General features: G+C 41.7%; 1 protein-coding gene across 3 annotated transcripts in view; it reads right to left on the minus strand.

Annotated features, from left to right (window-relative positions):
• Positions 1-21967, minus strand: part of CEP89 (centrosomal protein 89) — a 133326-nt gene that overhangs the window by 98491 nt on the left and 12868 nt on the right. For all 3 annotated transcript variants that reach the window (XM_084645036.1, XM_084645035.1, XM_084645034.1), the window contains 3 exons: positions 19471-19576; positions 16108-16136; positions 1249-1303 (listed from right to left, as the gene is read on the minus strand). In XM_084645036.1, the coding sequence (XP_084501162.1) occupies positions 1249-1303; positions 16108-16136; positions 19471-19576 (190 nt within the window). The remainder of the gene's footprint in view (positions 1-1248; positions 1304-16107; positions 16137-19470; positions 19577-21967) is intronic.

A 21967-nucleotide genomic window follows, 5' to 3' on the forward strand; every position in this document is an offset into this window, starting at 1 on the left:
GCAACAATCCATAGACTCTGCAATAGCAGAAGGCAATGCCATGTGTGGATGTACTGCATTACTGTAATTTACATCACTTCAATCACATTGGTGCAAGTACACTGGTAAAATTCTCTAGTGTACACAAAACTTAGGTGACTAGAGAGAAGGGGAAGGATAAATGTTACAGTATTGCCTTTCATTCAGATCTCCTAGAGCATGTCACAAAGATGAAGATTCCCAAGACTCATAAGGTAAATAACGATGCTTAGGTATTAGAAATTTCTTTAATTCCAAGTTCCTTTCTCCATATTTCTCTATTGGCTTTATATTCTGTTAACAGCTATTTCTGTTCCTGACCTCCCACTGGGAAGTCTGGCAAATATCATGCTTTATACCTGACACCTACGATGACTCTTTAATTTATTAGAGCGATAATGGGGGTGAGGTAACATATTTTATTGGACTAACTTCTGCTGGTGAGATAGACAAGCTTTCGAGCTACACAAAGCTTTTCTTTATGTTTGAGAAAGGTATTAAGAGTGTCACACCTAAATACAAGATCAAACGGATCGTTTAGCATAAGTAGTTAACACAGAATTTAAGACACCATTCAAGGTGAAGTGGCATGTTAACGCCTTTGGAGTCATAGGCCAAAAGGAGGGGTTACTGGGTTACAGATTATTGTAATAAACCATAAATATAGTGTCTTTATTAATACATGATTTTTTAGTGCCTAGCAAAGTTTTGAATTCAAGCTCCTGGTCTCATCTTTTGAAAGTGTCATGCAGGTTTCCTTTGAGGATGAGGACTGATGGATCAGATATAGAGTGATCACTCTTTCAAGCTACACAGAGCTTTTCACAATTTGTCTCTCTCACCAACAGAAGTTTGTCCAAAAAGAGGTATTACGTCACCCACCTTGTCTCTCTCCTACCTGGGACCGACATGGCTACAACACTAACCTTTAATTTATTAGCAGACATGCTATGAAAAGAAATCATCTTCAGTGCCTGTGATCTTTACCTAAATTAATCATATTCAGCCAAAATTCATTCACATTATTCATATTTGGAAAATAAAAACAAATATAAATAATTCACATGAAGAAAAAGCCTGGAGTTACTGCTTTTGTATGTCACTGAGTATTCTATCTCTTGTACCTCAAATATATAACTTTTGCTTTTTGTGTAACAGCAGAAAAAATGTATTAATATACTTTATTCTAAACCCCTCACTTTAGGGATTATGTTCAACACAGAGTAGTACCTGGGGATGGTGGAGGCTTTTCGCTTAGTGGATTTTCAACTGCCAGTTTTTGCTCCTAGCAAATAAACAAAATAATGTGAGATAATTTGCTGTAACAGTCATCCTTTTCTATTTTAACAACCTCACCATCAATACAGAAATTACATTATTTACCAAACATTTAAGATCCAAGTTTTATCATTATAATTTTGTAGCCCTTAGTCTCTTTGTATGTAATGAATATTTTGTCATATTAAACCAATGACAAAAGAAACCATAAGTATAAGAGAGAAGTGCGGTCTTTTAGATAGAGACAGCCTCTGTCACTGCCTCCATTACCCCTGCTGCAAGTCAGTTTAATACCTCTGTGCATCAGTCTACCTATTTGTAAAACTAAGTATTAGCAGAAAGAACGAGGAGTACTTGTGACATCTTAGAGACTAACAAATTTATTTGAGCATAAGCCTTTGTGGGCTGAAGGCCACTTCATCAGACGCGTGTAGTGGAAAATACAGCAGGAAGATAAACAGATAGATCTATACAGAGAACATGAAAAAATGAGGGTTCCCATACCAGCTCTAATGAGACCAAACAAATAAGGTGGGCTATTATCAGCAGGAGAGAAAAAACTTCTGTAGTGATAATTAAGATGGCCCATTTCAAACAGTTGACAAGAAGGTGTGAGTAACAGTATGGGGGAAAATTAGCATGGGGAAATAATTTTTAGTTAGTGTAATGACTCATCCACTCCCAGTCTTTATTCAAGCCTGATTTAATGGTGTCCAGTTTGCAGATTAATTCCAGTTCTGCTGTTTCTCATTGGAGTCTGGTTTTGAAGGTTTTCTTGTTGAATAATTGCGACTTTTAGGTCTGTAATCGAGTGTCCAGGGAGGTTGAAGTGTTCTCTAACCGGTTTTTGAATGTTATAATTCTTGACATCTGATTTGTGTCCATTTATTCTTTTGCATAGAGACTGTCCAGTCTGGCCAATATACATGGCAGAGAGGCATCGCTGGCACATAGAATCATAGAATATCAGGGTTGGAAGGGACCCCAGAAGGTCATCTAGTCCAACCCCCTGCTCAAAGCAGGACCAATTCCCAGTTAAATCATCCCAGCCAGGGCTTTGTCAAGCCTGACCTTAAAAACCTCTAAGGAAGGAGATTCTACCACCTCCCTAGGTAACGCATTCCAGTCTTTCACCACCCTCTTAGTGAAAAAGTTTTTCCTAATATCCAATCTAAACCTCCCCCACTGCAACTTGAGACCATTACTCCTCGTTCTGTCATCTGCTACAATTGAGAACAGTCTAGAGCCATCCTCTTTGGAACCCCCTTTCAGGTAGTTGAAAGCAGCTATCAAATCCCCCCTCATTCTTCTCTTCTGCAGGCTAAACATGATGGCATATATCACATTGGTGGATGTGCAGGTGAACGAACCTCTGATAGTGTGACTGATGCGATTAGGCCCTATGATGGTGTCCCCGGAATAGATATGTGGACAGCATTGGCAACGGGCTTTGCTGCAAGGATAGGTTCCTGGGTTAGTATTTTTGTTGTGTGGTGTGTGGTTGTTGGTGAGTATTTGCTTCAGGTTGGGGGGCTGTCTGTAAGCGAGGACTGGCCTGTCCCAAGATCTATGAGAGTGAGGGATCGTCCTTCAGGATAGGTTGTAGATCCTTGATGATGCGCTGGGGAGGTTTTATTTGGGGGCTGGAGGTGAAGGCTAGTGGTGTTCTGTTACTTTCTTTGTTGGGCCTGTCCTGTAACAGGTGACTTCTGGGTACTCTTCTGGCTCTGTCAATCTGTTTCTTCACTTCGGCAGCTGGGTACTGTAGTTTTAAGAATGCTTGATAGAGATCTTGTAGGTGTTTGTCTCTGTCTGAGGGGTTGGAGCAAACGCGGTTGTATCGTAGATCTTGGCTGTAGACAATGGATCGTGTGGTGTGGTCTGGATCAAAGCTGGAGGCATGTAGGTAAGTATAGCTGTCAGTAGGTTTCCGGTATAGGGTGGTGTTTATGTGACCATTGCTTATTAGCACTGTAGTGTCCAGGAAGTGGATCTCTTGTGTAGACTGGTCCAGGCTGAGGCTGATGGTGGGATGGAAATTGTTGAAATCATGGTGGAATTCCTCAAGGGCTTTTTTTTTTTAAATCTGTGAGAGTTCCCACCTCCTTCATAATACCTCACAAAGTAGTAAGCAGCCACCTGTTTCACTCATTTCTGGCCACCCATCTTTCCAACTGTGTAAATTGCATTATAGTCAATTTGCTAAGGCAATCGGAAATGAAAACTGCTTCCAAACTAGGGATATTTTTCAGATGAAAAGGAAGATTAAATATGTTAAACTTTTTAATTGTTGACAGAGAATAATGGTTTCTTTACTCATTTAAATATCAGTATAATACTTAAAAGTGTATAAATGAAAGTGCAGTGTCAGGGCATACAGTTGTTGGATTTTTTTGTCCTATGGCAGACAACATCTAGAGTCTTCTGGTGGCTACTATAAATAGGTTTGAGTGTACTCTGAGTGGAGAACTCCTATACAGGGAAGAGAAGGAAGCTAAAAAAATCTGAATTTGCTTCCCTTACTCAACAAAGTGCTGGTGAAGGTACAAGAGCCTCCCTAAGTCGTGCTGTGATCCTGTGAAGCAAAGCAGAGTAGGGCTGGATCATGAGACTGCCTGTAGATTCTGCAGGAATAACAGTTACTTACCTTACAGTAGCTGTGTTTCTTCTGGATTTGTTGTCCATATATATTTCACTGGTGGGTGTGCATGCACCCAATGCACTTGAGTTTGGATTCTTTTGGGGGCTGACCTGAGAGTCCTCATGCCTCCTATTAAGGACATAAAGAAAGGGGCAATCCCAACAGCCTCTCAGTTCCTTTGCCAATACAGAATCAAGGTGTTATCAGACTTCATATAGCGGGGAAGAGAGATGGGTCGTGGAATATACATGGACAATACATGTTAAAGAATCACACCTACTGCAAGTAAGTAAACATTTCCTTTTCTTTCAGTGCTTGTCCTTATATATTACAGTTGGTAACTCAGAAGCAGTGACCTAGATCACTTAAGGTGAGTGCTAGGAGTCTTCCTAAATAGCAGTTGTAAGACTGCTCCACTAAAATTAGCATCAGATCCTGATACCTCCACTACAGGATAATGCTCAGTGAAGATATGTACTGCACTGCAAATAGCTGCCCTACCTATCTCCAATATGGGAGCGTTCCTCACAGGAGGGTGCTCCAGTAGTAGTGCTCGCTCTATCGTGCCCCAGTAGGGTGAGCTGTTAGTCTCCTAGATGGATCTATCTTGCTAATTCATAATACAGCTAGATACAAGCAGAAACCCAGTCAGAAACTGTGTTGAAATTACCTGTCTTTTAGCCCTGTATCCATAAACTATGAATAATCTTGCGGATAGTCTCAGTGACTTAGTTCTATCTATATAGAAAGCAAGGGCTCTAAGACCATCTATGGTGAAAAGCTAAACCTCACCTTTTATCTGAATGTAGTTTTAAGGGAAAAATATGTAGATGGATGACTAGATTCAAGTTACAGTCAGGAATCACTGCAGTTGATGTTTCAATGACACCCTCTCTTTATGAAAAATTGTATATGTGGTGTGACCCTATGCCCCATATTCTTCAGAGATATTCTGATATGAATGTGGCATAACTAAGATGTGTTCTGTGCAAGGTTGGTCACGTGCGGTACAACTAGAAAGATTATGATTTACTGAATATGATTATCCTATTTGTATAAAAGTATAATTTCTGTATCTGAAGTTAGGAATATGGACTATGTTTCAATTACAAAAATACCTGCACCTGGGGAATGCCCACCAGACAAAATGAAAAGGAGTACTTGTGGCACCTTAGAGACTAACCAATTTATTTGAGCATGAGCTTTCGTGAGCTACAGCTCACCTCATCAGATGCATGCCGTGGAAACTGCAGCAGACTTTATATATACACAGAGAATATGAAAAAATACCTCCTCCCACCCCCTTGTCCAGCTGGTAATAGCTTATCTAAAGTGATCATCAGGTGGGCCATTTCCAGCACAAATCCAGGTTTTCTCACCCTCCACCCCCCCACACAAATTCACTCTCCTGCTGGTGATAGCCCATCCAAAGTGACAACTCTCTACACAATACACGATACAACCGCATTTGCTCCAACCCCTCAGACAGAGACAAACACCTACAAGATCTCTGTCAAGCTTTCTTACAACTACAATACCCACCTGCAGAAGTAAAGAAACAGATTGATAGAGCCAGAAGAGTTCCCAGAAGTTACCTACTACAGGACAGGCCTAACAAAGAAAATAACAGAACGCCACTAGCCGTCACCTTCAGCCCCCAACTAAAACCCCTCCAACGCATTATTAAGGATCTACAACCTATCCTAAAGGATGACCCAACACTCTCACAAATCTTGGGAGACAGGCCAGTCCTTGCCTACAGACAGCCCCGCAACCTGAAGCAAATACTCACCAACAACCACATACCACACAACAGAACCACTAACCCAGGAACTTATCCTTGCAACAAAGTCCGTTGCCAACTGTGCCCACATATCTATTCAGGGGACACCATCACAGGGCCTAATAACATCAGCCACACTATCAGAGGCTCGTTCACCTGCACATCCACCAATGTGATATATGCCATCATGTGCCAGCAATGCCCCTCTGCCATGTACATTGGTCAAACTGGACAGTCTCTACGTAAAAGAATAAATGGACACAAATCAGATGTCAAGAATTATAACATTCATAAACCAGTCGGAGAACACTTCAATCTCTCTGGTCATGCGATCACAGACATGAAGGTCGCTATCTTAAAACAAAAAAACTTCAAATCCAGACTCCAGCGAGAAACTGCTGAATTGGAATTCATTTGCAAATTGGATACTATTAATTTAGGCTTAAATAGAGACTTGGAGTGGCTAAGTCATTATGCAAGGTAGCCTGTTTCCTCTTGTTTTTTCCTACCCCCCCCCCAGATGTTCTGGTTTAACTTGGATTTTAACTTGAAGAGTGGTCAGTTTGGATGAGCTATTACTAGCAGGAGAGTGAGTTTGTGTGTGTATGGGGGTGGGGGGGATGTGAGAACCTGGATTTATGCAGGAAATAGCCCAGCTTGATTGTCATGCACATTGTGTAAAGAGTTGTCACTTTGGATGGGCTATCACCAGCAGGAGAGTGAATTTGTGTGGGGGGGTGGAGGGTGAGAAAACCTGGATTTGTGCTGGATATCACTTTAGATAAGCTATTACCAACAGGACAGTGGGGTGGGACTAGGTATTGTTTCATATTCTCTGTGTATATATAAAGCCTGCTGCAGTTTCCACGATATGCATCTGAGGAAGTGAGCTGTAGCTCACGAAAGCTTATGCTCTAATAAATTGGTTAGTCTCTAAGGTGCCACAAGTCCTCCTTTTCTTTTTGCGAATACAGACTAACACGGCTGCTACTCTGAAACATCTCTACACAATGTGCATGATAATAAAGTTGGGCCATTTCCTGCACAAATCCAGGTTCTCTCACCCCCTCACCCCCCTCCCAAAAACCACACACACAAACTCACTATCCTGCTGGTAATAGCTCATCCAAAGTGACCATTCTCCCTACAATGTGCATAATTAAGGTGGGCCATTTCCAGCACAAATCCAGGTTTTCTCACATCCCCCCCACCCCCATACACACACAAACTCACTCTCCTGCTGGTAATAGCTCATCCAAACTGACCACTCTCCAAGTTTAAATCCAAGTTAAACCAGAACATCGGGGGGGGGGGGTAGGAAAAAACAAGAGGAAATAGGCTACCTTGCATAATGACTTAGCCACTCCCAGTCTCTATTTAAGCCTAAATTAATAGTATCCAATTTGCAAATGAATTCCAATTCAGCAGTTTCTCGCTGGAGTCTGGATTTGAAGTTTTTTTGTTTTAAGATAGCGACCTTCATGTCTGTGATTGCGTGACCAGAGAGATTGAAGTGTTCTCCGACTGGTTTATGAATGTTATAATTCTTGACATCTGATTTGTGTCCATTTATTCTTTTACGTAGAGACTGTTACTCTGTTACGGCTGTTACTCTGACACCAGACAAAATGCAATCAGTCTGGCTGGTTAGTCAATGGGCCATTAGGGAGAACAATAGGACTTTGAAGGTGCTAATCTCTCACCTTCCTGAGAAGCTTCCTGGGATACTGCTTTGTCACTGAAGGATCATGGGATCGCCCAGGTGTCCTTGGCCCCCCCTCCCGCCTGGAGGCACTCGCAGCAGCTCTCCATACTAGGCCCAAGTGTCCTTGCCCCCCCCCCCCCCGCCTGGAGGCACACACAGCAGTTATGCTGAGAATCTGCAACAATATGTTGCAGAGTCAGACTGCCTGAAACTAAGCAAGGCCACACAGGGCAGATATGGAAGAACAATGCTGAATAAAGCAGCTTTATGTATAGTTTAATAAATGATACAGAGAACCAGGGAGCTAGCTGGGAACTGGATTGGCTGGCTATATGGATACTTGGGGCAGCTTGCTATTGGATAAGTATGCTGGGAAAAAGGATGTATAAAAGCCTGTGTAACTTCCTGCTCTGTGTACAAGATTTGAGATTCAAATCTCCCTGTACCTATTTGAAGCTTCAAATAAACTTTTCTGCTTCTCCACCCCGTTGTGATTATTGGGTGTAGCACACTGGGTAACGAACCAACTTCAGCTGTTGTTTAGCCTCTTGGCACTGGGTGCCGGCAACAATGTCACCTGGTACTGGATCCCATCTTGGCCCACTAGTATTTTTCCACTAATAGGTGGTGGGGACCAAACTGGGAAACAAAGGATTCCCGCCATATGTAAATTCTATTTAAGGCAGGGAAGTGAGTTAATCAGAGCTCATTCTTCACTGAATCCCTGCCCAGGATGACTGCTGAGAACATCTGAAAAACAAGGGCAGGGGGAGATGAGAGAAGAGCTGAACCCAGGCTGGAAAAGGTGTCTGGCCTGTGAAAGAAATGCCAGTTTTCTGTGCAGCGCAAGACACTACAATCCTGGGTTTATAGGGTGTGTCCCTACCTGTGTGTGCGCTACACAAGGCTTGAGGGCCTGGCACAGCAGGACAGGATGAGGGAGCCCAGACTGGTGGAACAGGCGGGCTCACTGGGACTCCAGTACATCAGGTGGCACCCTGGAGTGGGAGGTAACCCATCCCATGGGGGGTCCTGCCATGACTGCCTGTATCTCCTCTATCTTTCTGGTCAATGTTACTGCTACCAGAAAGCTGTTTTAATGGAAAGGTAAAACAGGGAACATGTTGCCAATGGGTCTACAGGTGAGCCTATTAACCCCATTAGTACAATATTTAGATCCCAAGGAGGGTGAGCCTCAATGACTAGGGGATTGTCATAAATATAAAGGGAAGGGTAAACACCTTTAAATCCCTCCTGGCCAGAGGAAAAACTCTTTCACCTGTAAAGGGTTAAGAAGCTAGGATAACCTCGCTGGCACCTGACCAAAATGACCAATGAGGAGACAAGATAACTTCAAAGCTGGAGGGGGGGAGAAACAAAGGTTCTCTCTGTCTGAGTGATGCTTTTGCCAGGAACAGAAAAGGAATGGAGTCTTAGAACTTAGTAAGTAATCTAGCTAGATATGCATTAGATTCTGTTTTGTTTCAATGGCTGATAAAATAAGTTGTGCTGAATGGAATGTATATTCCTGTTTTTATATCCTTTTGTAACTTAAGGTTTTGCTTAGAGGGATTCTCTATGTTTTGAATCTGATTGCCCTGTAAGGTATTTACCATCCTGATTTTACAGAGGTGATTCTTTTACTTTTTCTTCAATTAAAATTCTTTTAAGAATCTGATTGCTTTTTCATTGTTAAGATCCAAGGGTTTGGGTCTGTGTTCACTTATGCAAATTTAGTGAGGATTTTTATCAAGCCTTCCCCAGGAAAGGGCGTGTAGGGTTTGGGAGGATTTGGGGGGAAAAGACGTTTCCAAGCGGGCTCTTTCCCTGTTATATATTTGTTAGACGCTTGGTGGTGGCAGCAATAAAGTCCAAGGGCAAAAGGTAAAATAGTTTGCACCTGGGGGAAGTTTTAACCTAAGCTGGTAAAAATAATAAGCTTAGGGGGTTTTTCATGCAGGTCCCCACATCTGTACCCTAGAGTTCAGAGTGGGGAAGGAACCTTGACAGGGACATACCCACATAAAGCCTTTCAAACATCTAGCCAGCGTAGGGTGTGAAAATATGAAATACCCCTGAATTGGAGAGTGAAAAACTGCTGCTAGTGAGATGGCTGCTAGGTGATCCTCAGGGAATTCACAGACAGTCCAGAGTTCTTTAAAGAGAGAAGGTAGTCCAGTATGTTTGGTATCTGTGACAAGGATGGGGATACTGCCATTATTGCACCTGGACAGTGAATTTCTTCCATTTAGCTGCATAAGCACACCTCGTTGAGTCTTCTGTTATGGATTAGGATACTATGTACTTCAGATGAACTGTATCTTTCCACAGAGATCAGCCAGACAGCATCCATACTGTGAGGTACAGAGTAGGTAGAATGGGATGGAAGATTTGACTGCATCTCTGCAATATTATGTCTGCCTGAAGAGGCAACCGTATCAGAATTTGGATGGGGAGATTGTTTAGGTCCCAGTACCAGAATTGTCAGCCATGCTGGAGCTACTATGATCATTTTGGCTGAGTCCTGCCTAGGCTTTCTGAGAAGCCTCAGGATTAATGGAACGGGAGGATAAGTGTACATCAGACCTGTGAAAGATATGGCAATTTCTTGAAAGACCTTATTGTATTAAGTTTGTTTTATTGTGGGACAGGATTGTACGTAACCTCTTTAAGGGGGAAAATGTGAAGAGATGTAGAACCTGGGAGTTCAAAAGACTATACTGAAAACGTACCACACAGGTATGAACTTTTGGGACAATTATTTGGATTTCCTAAGGAATCCCTAGGGAAAAGTTAATGCAAATTCCCCAACCACGGTTATGCAAAAACCCAGCCTTTTGTAACTACGCCCTGAAGAGAACACCATTGTCTGGTGATTACCTAATATAAAAGGCCAAGATCAAAGACCTGAGCTACATAGAGAAACGGCCGATCAGGCCAGTTGTTGTTCTGGTTCTAAGACAAATGAACCTGTAACCCTGGGAAAACCTAGCTGTCGGTTTTGAAGGACTGGCACCTACCAGAACTTGAGGTTGGGATGACCTCAGGTAAGCTTTTTAGGTTGTTTTACTGTTTTCAACATATTTTCTCTGTAATGCATTTACCTTAAGAATAAATGTGCTTCCTTAGAAGGAGCTGTATGGTAACTTACAACTGCAGGCAATATAATGGTCATAGCTTCCTCAGAGAGAAAGCAAAGCACAGGTGCTGGCTTTTTAGGCAGTCTGCTTGCTCGGGCTATCACATTGTAAGGCATGGATCTGTGCAGCCTTAACACTCCTGGTCAGAAAGGAGTGAGACACAAGTCTCTGCCCATGAGAGCCAATGCCTAAAATGCGTGCCCTTGGTGGATCACAAGGGGGAATATCGGTACAGTTGCCCTGAAAATGTGACAAAGTCCAGGGGCCATGTTATCACGAATGCATCAGATAGGAATCCCTAATTATTTCCTCTCTGGAGGAGAGCTTTTTATGTTTCTTGTTTTCTTTGTTGGCAAAGAGGTATATGGTGTGATAACCCCACTTTAGAAATGTCTTGGATTATGTTGTTACTGACCTCTTGTGGTCATTTGAAAATTGTGTGCTGACGTGATCTGTCATTATGTTCTGTAATCCTGACAAATGTACTGCTATGGTGGATACAAAAGTTCTATAGATATACAGCTGCCTGACATAGGGGAATGAATCTTGCTCCCCTTTGCTTGTTATATAAAACATGGAATGTCCATCATGATTTGAATTATCAGTCCTTTCAGAAGCAGGAAGAAAGCTGTGCATGCCCAATAAATGGCTTTTAGCTCAAAGACATTTATGTGGAGTCATGTTTCCCCAGAAGTCCAAGTATACTGTGTTTGAAGATTGTCCAAATGGGTTTCTTATCCTAGTGTGGAGACATCTATCACTAACATCTTTTGGGAGGGCTCCAGTACCCTTGGTCTGGAACTGAATGGAACAGCCAAGATTTCCAGAACTCAGTAGGCTTTAATGACAGTGTTCCACACCCCACAATGAAACAAGTAACTCCCATATGGAGGGGATATAATTGGAAGATCAAAAAGAATTTGTATACCACTCCCAAACAAGAAGTCAAATCTGCTGCCTGGATCATGAGAGAGACTAATAAGCAGATATTGTGGTGGATCCAGATTACTTCCTTCTCAGAAATTTTTGACACTTTCTAGGTGCCTATATTGGGAGTAAATGCTGTGGCTGAGGATTGATGTACTTTTGCAAGTCCTTCAGTGTAAGGCCTCAACTGTTTTAGCACTGAAGAGTGCTAAATGCAAGAGCCTCAGTTGCTACTTGAAATTCTTTGAGGATCTCTTCGTAACACTTGAGATCGCCCTCTGAAGCACAAAGCACTGTTTGGAGGCATGTGCATGTTGCAAGCTGACCTTCAGTGAAGAGCAACTTAAAATCTTCCTTATTGTCTTGACGAAGGCTTTTGGCAAATTTAACCATTGAATCCCACTTCAGTTAATCATATTTAACCAAAAGGTCTTGGTAGTTGGTGATTCTCATTTGGAGGCATGATGTGAAGTAATTTTTCCATCAGAATAAATTGTTTTGGGGGGCTTTCCTTGTCTTTTGGTGTTATTTCAATGTGATCTCTCATTTGATGCAGTCACCACTATTGAACCTGGTGTGGGATATGCCCAAAATCCTAGGAAGAAACCTGGTAGTGATGGTCTGCTCTCATCAATATTGGTACCAGAGAGACAGCTGTCTGCTAGAGCAATTTAGCTGGCTCTGAAAGTCCCTAACTGATGGGTATTGCAAGATGTCCAGGTACCGAGATGTGCAAGATGAGCAGAAGCTTGTGTGATTTTTTTTTTCCTGAACTACCTCAACTGGAAGCTCCAGCATGTTAGCCATTCTGATTAACAAGTCTTGGAACATCTTGTCATCTGTTGAGGCTATACTCATTGACAAAGATAACTCAACAAGTATAGCCTCATCCAGGAATGATGGGGACATATGAGCTGGTGAAAGATGGTCCTCTGACTAAGACTCTCTTCATCTGAACCATTAGCCTGTTCAGTTGATGCAGGAACAGACTGAGCTGGCTGTAAAGCCGCCTTGTGCAGTGGAGAAAGGGAACTAGTCCTGATTTGAGAAGCAGACACTGGTCTTCTAGCATAGTGAATCCTTCACAGAGCCCAATAAGTCCAAGGCTATTGATAGGTAGTAAGGGCTACGGCCAAGGGCAATGATACCAGCATGTACTTTGAGCCTCTTTGAGCTTCAATGCCTAGAGTAATAAAATTCATCCCATCATTCCCTCTCAGGTGTAAATTGCCCTGAATATCTGGATCTTAGGGAACAAACCAGAGAAGACTCTCTAATGCCCTCAGTACCTGAGGAGAATGAATAGTCCTCCCTATGAGGAGAGGCTGTATCAGCTGGTGTGCTGAAAGCACTTTCAGATGATGCTCTGGTCAGTACCATTGATGTCCTCATTTCTCATACTGGAGCAGCAGTCGATGCCAAAGGAGGAAGCTTCAGCACTGCAACAGTGGGGATCCCAGTACCAAAACAACCAGTAAGTCTTTTGAGGCTATATATAATTTTGGTACCAAATCTGTTGCACCAAACATGAAGACAGGTGAGTAGATGGCGTCAGTACCAGAGACATGGTACCAGGGGCCTCAGGACCTGGAGGATGATACTGGGCAATGTAAGTGGTATCAAGGGAGCTGGTCTTGAGGCACGGTGACTCGTGCCTTACCAGGGGCCAGATCAACCCTTCTGGGGCTTTGTGCTACCTTTTCCCCTGAGGTTCAAGAGGATTTATGGCTCCCTGAGGAAGGACCTGGTGAAGAAGAGTAAGATCTATTTTTTGTGTGGTCTTGGTACTCCTTTCTCCTCTGAACCCTTGAGATTTTACCAGACAAGGAGAATGGCTTTTTAGAAGCATTTACTTTGACTTCACAAATTAAGGACACAATGGGAGTACTTTTAAGGTCAAAGTAGAGTCAGAGCCAGGAATCGGAGCTGGAGGTCAGAACCAAAGTCCAGAGTTCAAATGCCAGAGCCAAGAGTTGAGACAGAACTAGGGCTGAGGGTCAGAACCAGATTAGCTGGAGTCAGGGAAGGCAGGAGCAGGGTGGGTTCCAAGGCAGTGACAAGACTGGAACAAGGCTGGGTGCTGGGCAGGTGACAGTCTATACCATTAAGTTCACAACTTTTACAAGACTATGATAAATTTTGTACAAAGTATGCCTTCTGAGGCATCATTTAAAAATTCATCATCCGCTGCATGTTATTATCCTGGTTAAACATGTGTATCAATATTGTATGTAAAGTTATAAGTTTCTACTGTATAACATTGCTGTAACACATTCCAGAGTTCAAAAGGCAGGCCCAAACCAATTCTTTAAAGACAAAGACTGGCACCCCCAGACAGGTATCAACAAAGTCAAGTGGGCTATCACTTAGTTATGCAACAATTCTCTGGTGGGGGAAGGCATGAACAAGAAATTTGAATTTCCTCAGAATAATGGTTCGAACCTCACATCCACAAGGCACTGTTTGTCACCAGGACTCAGCTAGGATGTTTGTAGCACAACAAACTGAATTATAAAGAGGGGAGAAAAATGCTTGACCTCTCTCCTCCATCTCTGCTCGTGACATCAACGACGCTCAAAGAACTGAACTTGGGGGAGGGGGAGTCCTGGCTGGGAGGCTTTTCAGCCAGTAAAGACTGTTGTAAGCTTATGGTAAGAGAAATCTTTTTGCTTTTAAATGTACTTAGCTTGTTAAGTTAGGCATTTAGCTCACATTTTATCTTTTATTTCTGTTGTAACCAATCCTGACTTTTGTATTTCATTACTTGTAGTCACTTAAAATCTTTCTTTTCTTTCTGTACTTAATAAATGTGTTTCACTGTTTTATCAAACCAGTGTGTTCAGATTGGGAAACTCAATTTGGGATAACAGCTGGTGCATATCATTTTCTGTTGATGACATGATGGACTTTATATGAGCTTGCATTGTTCAGTAAGGTGCCGGACAACACAAGATGCACATTTCTGGTGGAAAATCTGAGACTAGAGAATCTGCTGCTGTTCTTCTGCAGTGTAATTCATGAATGGCTAGCCAGTAACACTTAATACTGTGCAGCTGGGAGCTAGTTACACGCTGGAGGCTGTGTGTTAACTGGCCAGGGGTGGCTGTTCACCAATAAAGCAGTGTAAAATATATCCCAGGTTGGAGAACTCAGGAGATTCAGCAGTCCAGATTGTACCCTGGGGAATGTCACTGCAGGTCTAGGCTGAAGTGAGGTTGGGAGCAAGGCAAGGTCTAGGCTCAAGAAGTGGAGGAGCAGAGCAGGAGCAGGTCTTGGAATGAGGTAAGCAGAGGGAGGCAGAGAATCCACAGACATGTGCGTTCAACAGCCAGAGAACTGCTGCTGGCTTAAGAACCGGCTTGCTAGGTTCCTCAGTCAATCAAGCAGGAATGTCCATCAGGCAGCCTGGCTGACCTGGTAGACTGACGGAAGACACTGCTGCAGGACCTTACTCCTGACACTTCCGCAGGATGCACTGACCTTTTCAGCAGGAGCATTTTCAGATAAGATTTCCTAGCTCTTTGGGTTCTTTTAGAAAATAATTTACAGAGAGCACATCTTTTTGCAATGTGCCTCTCACCCAGACACAATCAACAAATGGTGTGCTCATCATTGAGAGGCATTTCAGCCTAATATGAAGGACAATTTTTAAAACCTGGAGATTTGTGTTCAGTCATAATGATGTACCCCGCAACAGGGCCTAACTTACAGATAAACAAAGGAGTGAATTACTGTGTAGCACTAACGACTGATTAACTGCTAAGTACCCATATTTACCGTTTACATAACAAAGAACAGTCAGCACAGTGAATGAAGAAACTCGGACCCTGCCAGTTCTGACTTGTATAGCCAGTGGTGGTGAGAAGGGGCTGAAAGGTGGCTGGGGTTGCCCCATCTTTTGCGCACTCAGCTGGAGACATGCGGACACTCAAAGCACAATCGTAACTGCCAATGAAACTGCTGGCTAAATGAATCCAATCTCAAGTGCATGGGGTGGAATATATACAGACAAGCACCCAAAGAAGAAATTATAACACTGGAGGTTTGATGGGGCACTCACTTCCTCCACTGGTAGTAAACCAATGTCCCAGCAAGGTAATTATGGGACACTGAGCCTACATTACTTTCCACAAGAGTAGGAATTGTTAAACCCAGTGTCCTGGCCAAAATATAGCTCAGGTTATTATTAGGGATGGCCCAACTGGAACACCAAATCCCCTTAACCTTGTTGAAGCTTGGAACAGATTCTGAACTTTACCACTTACATGCGTCTCTTGTTTTTATATGCTACCTCCCTAAATTCCCCTTATTTCTTCCTCAGTGCTTGTCTGAATCTGTTATGTAGTGTTTCTGCATCCTGCATTGCTGTTGTGCTCCACCTCAACAGTGGTTGCATTTCACTAAAGGGTGAATGATCCCTATATAGAGACCGTCCATATAATGTGCTTTGGGATCTTTCAGAATAAATGATTATCACAATTAACCTGTAGGTCAATTGTAAAAGGCTCCCTGGTGACAACAAAATAATTCTCATCAGAGCAATTCTTAATCATCAATCACGGATGACACTTTATTTCAAAATGCATTGTAATCAATACCTTCACCAAACTCTTACCTTTACATTCAAAACAGGAGGTTCATCTTCTGTTAAGGAAAAAAAAAAGATGGTCTTTGAATCAATTCAAAACAAAAATCTTTACAAGTCCATAAATCATAAGACTATAGGGAAATGCAAACCTACTGCAGGCCACATTAAGCAAATATTCCCAAATGAGTGCACAGATTAGATAATTTAACTCCTCTGCCATTATAATCCAGACATTTTATTATAATATCAACATTATAATATTATAATATCAACTGACAATAATATGGCTAGCTCAAGAAAGTGCTGTTAGTCCCTTCTCTTCCTAAGTACTTAAATTCCCCCTAAAAAACTTATTTTATAAGATGCTAAATGGGAACATTGAACAAAAAGATATCAAATGAAAACAGAGCATGTTTGGTATATACAAGTTAAAACTGCTTCAGTTTCAAATGTAGGGAAGATTTTACCTCTGATTCCTGCATATAACTTCTATGGGAATCCCTTATGTATGATAGGGAGAATGTACAAATAATACTACTGTAAACACAAACTCCAGTATTAGACATATATCTTCCAACACCCATTTTATAACTAGAAATACATTTTCTTGTAAGAAATGCAGATACAAAGAAACTCTTGACATTAATGTTTGCTCAATCATAGAGCAGCAATGAAATACAAACTACTGCAAAATACATTTTGTGTGTTATCAGTCCTGACCTCCAAACGAATACTCCTTTGACTCTGCTCCCACAGAAAAACATACAAACTTACACCAAAATCTTATTTTTTCTGCACTAGGAGCAAGAGAAAATTAAACTCTGGTGGCTCTTTCCTGTTACTGCTGAACACACACGACTCCTATTGACTTCCGTGGGACTGAGCACACATGCAACAGCAATACAACAAAGCCCTGGGATCCACTGGAGACTGCAAGTCCTACAAGTCACAAGGACCTGATTGATTAAATGAAATGTGTGAAAAAGTTACTGATATTAACATGCCTACAACTTTAGGGTGAATTCCTGATTCTTTAAAGCCAATGGTAATACATTGACTTCAAGGGGGCCAGGATTTCACCCATCATGTACAACCTTGTCCAGGAGACCCTGGACAACAGAAAAATTCAGAAGCAAATGTTTCAGATTTGAACAGTTCACAAAAAGACATCCACCTGCTTCAATATAGCATTCTGATTTAGTATTAGAGCAGTCATGGCTTAATGAATCCTGATGTCCACAGCAGTTGATATTCTAAGTAGGGTTATTACTGAGAAACAGGTTTCTTGCCAATTGGGTGACTGGCTCAGCTCTTTCTAAAGAGCTGATTAGACTGCTGTTGTAGGAATACAGATTGCTCAATATCAGTAAATAAAATAAGGAGTCACATAACCTAAACAGTCACTGAAATAGTAGGCATTAAAACTGAAAGCTCTTCAGTGGGCAGAAAAATGTTAATGATAGGAGAAATAAAGAAGACAGTAAAGTAATAAAGGCTTTACTGAAGTCTTTGGGGATGGCTATTTAGTAGGGCTGCATAAAAGGACTGACACATAATAGATAGTTTCAGATCATACAAATTTGTATGAAGGCAAAGTTTTGGGTAAAGATCCTGGCCTTACTGAAGACAAAACAGCCATACTGGTCAGATCAGTCCATCTAGGCCAGAATCCTACCTCTGATCAGTGCCAGATGCTTCAGAGGGAATGAACACAACGGGGCAATTTTGAATGATTCATCCCCTGACATCCAGGACCAGCTTCCGGCAGTTGGAGGTTTAGGGACACCCAGAGCATGGAGTTGCGTCCCTTACAATCTTTGCTAATAGCCATTGATGGACCTATCTTCCATGAACTTGTCTAATTCTTTTTTGAACCCAGTTATAGTTTTGGCCTTCAGAACATCCCATGGCAATGAGTTCCACAGGTTGACTGTGCATTGTTTGAAGTACTTCCTTATGTTTTTTTTTTTAACTTGCTACCTATCAATTTCCTCAGGTGACCCCTAATTCTTGTGATAGGTGAAGTGGTAAATAACACATCCCTATTTACTTTCTCCACACCATTCATGATTTTATAGACCTCTATCATATCCCTGCTTAGTCATCTATTTTGTAAAATGAACAGTCCCAATCCTCAAAGCTGTTCCATACCTCTAATCATTTTTGTTGTACTTCTCTCACTTTTTCTAATTCTAATGTATCTTTTTTGAGATGAGGCGACCAGAATTGCACACAGTGTTCAAGGTGTTGGTATACCAGGGATTTATATAGTGACATTATATTTTCTATCTTATTATCGAGCCCTTTCCTAATGGCTCCTAACATTGTTAGCTTTTTTGACTGCTGCTGCACATTGAGCAGATGTTTTCAGAGAACTATCCAAGATTTCTTTCTTGAGTCGTAATAACTAATTTAGACCCCATCATTCTGTATGTATAGTTAGGATTATTTATTTACTTTGCATTTATCAACACTGAATTTCATCTGCCATTTTGTCACCCAGTTTAGCGAGACCCCTTTGTAACTTCGCAGTCAGTTTTGGACTTAACTATTGTGAATAATTTTGTATTGTCCTTAAATTTTGCCACCTCACTGTTCACCTCTTTTTCCAGATCATTTATGAATAGACTGACAGCACAAGTACCAGTATAGATCCTTGGGGGACCCCACTATTTACCTCTCTCCATTGTGAAAACTGACCATTTAGTCCTACCCTTTGTTTCCTATCGTTTTACCAGTTTCTGAGCCATGAGAGGACCTTCCCTCTTATCACATGACTGCTAAGTTTGTTTCAGAGCCTTTCATGAGGGACCTTGTCTGTAAGACTTTCTGAATGTGCAGGTGTACTATATTGACTGGATCACCCTTGTCCATCTTTACTGACTGGCCAAAGAATTCTAATAGATTGGTGAGGCATGATTTCCCTTTACAAAAGAGCTACTGACTCTTCTCAAACACACTGTGTTTATCACTGTGTCTGATAATTTTATTCTTTACTGTAGTCTAAACAATTTGCATGTTATGTCACCTCTGGGGACCACTGTTTCCCCTAAGCTGTGCGCGTGTGCACATAGATCTTAAACCCCGCACACACAGAGAAACACCGTGCACTCCAGCTTTGGCTTTTTTTTTTTTTTTGCTTCGGTGGCGGCACTCCGTCTTTTTTTTTTTCGTTTGGCGGTGGCACAGACGAAATTTTTTGCGCACACGGCCTGTTAAAAATTAGAGGGAACATTGCTGGGGACATTTTTAAAATAGGCGTTACAATAGTTATCCTCCCATCATCTGGTACTGAGGCTGATTTAAGCAACAGATTGCATACCATAGTTAGTAGTTACCCTGGAAGGTTAAAAAGTAGAAAAAAATCACTTTAAAAGTATGTTTGTTTACCTTCCACTTGTATATTTGACTGGTCTACTAAAATCGGAAACGTAGCTTCATGGGAAGAAATTTCATTCTCATCAACATCAACACTAGGAGATACTGGAAGCTGTCCCTGGATGAAAATATCACAGAGAAGTAACCATATTAACATCCTAAAAACAGACCATGAACATTTGCAAGCATGCAAGCGCATGTGACACATTTATAGCATTAACGCTCACACCAGTCCTTAGAATGATTGTTGCACAGAAATCTCTTAATATAATACTTAAATCACAATCACTTAGGTCACAACAAGGTAATAGTCCCTCTATTTTGCTCAGTTAATAAGTCTGTAAAAGCACCTTATCTTTCACTTATTACATACAGTATCTAAACTCACCGTTTATACATAAAACATATATACAATATATCTCAACCTGTTCAATAAAATTACTGTGTGCATATTTAGGGAATCAAGAATATAATATACCTTAAGATTGTATTGTCTGAGCTGTTTTACCTGTCAACTACATACCAGCACTCCGTACACTTCTCTCTTCCCTTTCACTGACTACCCTCTCTCTGCTTCACCTAAGGGTATTTTTTGCTTCCTTTCACAGACATAGCATTTTGCTGCTTCTCATCTACTCTGTTACTTTTCTTTCTGTCTGTTAAATTTTTAATATCATTTTGGCACAAAGCTCCAAATTGCACTCTACATGTGCCCTAGGAGTGTTAAACTGCTCTCTCTCATAGGCAGAGAAAATCCAAATCCACAACATGGAAAAATCTACTGGTATCAAAGATACGGGGTCTTTCTGATAACTCCTGTACGATTCACAATCTCTCAGTCTCTAGGCATGCTGTCATGGATCCACAGGATCTGGTGAATGCTCAGCTTGTAACCAGTCCCTTGGGAGTGATTCCTTCAGTGTGCCAGGCCCTGAGGACCCACATGGTTCTGCAGGGGCAGGTCCCTAACCTCCAAGACAGGGCCTTCAGGCACTGCAAACCCTGTCTTTCTCCTTGGCTCCCTGCAGCACGTCCAGCCACGCCAGACTCCAATGGAAGGCTTGTACTGTACCCCTTCAACTCCCAGCGAGTATTTCCAGAGACAGCAGGCAGCCTACAGAATCTGCAAGTCCATAGGTTTGCAAAGACAGGCAAAGGTTAGCCATAGTCCAAACCATCTAAGCTAGTGCAAATGGACTCCATCTCTGTCCATCTCTCTCTCTCTTTTCTCACCGCAGGTGAGAGCAGTCAAACCTGAGTTCACAACCCCCGCCTGCCACTGCTTCTCACTGTTGAATGTAGATCATTCACTTTCTGGACCCTCTGTTGATCTGGGTTAATTTCAACCAGTACCTTACAACCCAGTCATTTCACCCAGATAACGAAGTGACACATACACTTCATATCTCCTGTGCTGTTCCAAGAGCAGTGTTAACCCTTTTGCCCCTCACTGGGTGGGAATGCAAAGTACAGAGGGAAACTGAGGCACATATAGGAATCATAAACATATTACAAAAAATTTCCACTTCCTCACATAGGCATCTATCTGCTCATTACTGTGATACTGGAGCAGTATCTAAGCTTTAAATATTTGTAAAAGTGGTATTTCTTGTACTTCTAGTTTAAAAAGTAATCTTTATAACATACAGTAAATCAGTTCCTGTTTGACACTTGAATCTGCAATTAGACTGGATGAAACAATAACCCCAAAGAGATTTTGATTCTGAGGACTATGCATCCCTCATCACTTCAAGATTAGATTATTCAAATGTACTGTCAATGGGGCTACACTTTAAGGTATTTGGAAACATAAATTGGTGTGGCACATAGATGTCTGCATATTAAGTGGTGCTACAAGCACAGAGAACATTATACTAACAGTCTGAGATCTGTACTGGCTTCCAACTAGTTTCCACGTAGAATTTTAAGTGTTTTTTCACCTGTAAAACGCTCAATGGTTTGGGTCCAGACTATCAGAGGGACCACCTGTCTCTTCAGGTAATACTGAAGCACACCGTGAACATCTGCAAAGATGCTCAAGCTAACAGCTCCATCTCTATGACAGGCCTTTGACTCTAACTCACCTCCCACCTACTCTGACAAAGGCCAGATTATTTGGCCTTCAGAGCCTGCTGCAGACGCTCATCTATTTCCCCAGGCTTTTCAGGGAAGAGTGGGTTGAAGGATGCGGTTGGGAATGGTTGAGTGCAAATTATTATTTAGTGGTGGTGGTTGCATTAGGACTTAACTTATTAAATGAGCTAAGTGTGCTATTAAAATGTGCTATATCATTTAGTGTCTTTGGGTGATGGAGGTTTTGGTTTTATTTATCCTTTTGTTTGTATATGTGCACAGAGCTTGAAAGGATGCTCTTAATATATCTTAGTAAATAAATAAGTAAATAGGTACTATGTTCACTCAGGTTTCAGAGTAGCAGCTGTGTTAGTCTGTATTCGCAAAAAGAAAAGGAGTACTTGTGGCACCTTAGAGACTAACAAATTTATTTGAG

Source organism: Lepidochelys olivacea, assembly GCF_965140295.1.
Source record: "Lepidochelys olivacea isolate rLepOli2 genome assembly, chromosome: 12".
Lineage (NCBI taxonomy): Eukaryota > Metazoa > Chordata > Testudines > Cheloniidae > Lepidochelys > Lepidochelys olivacea.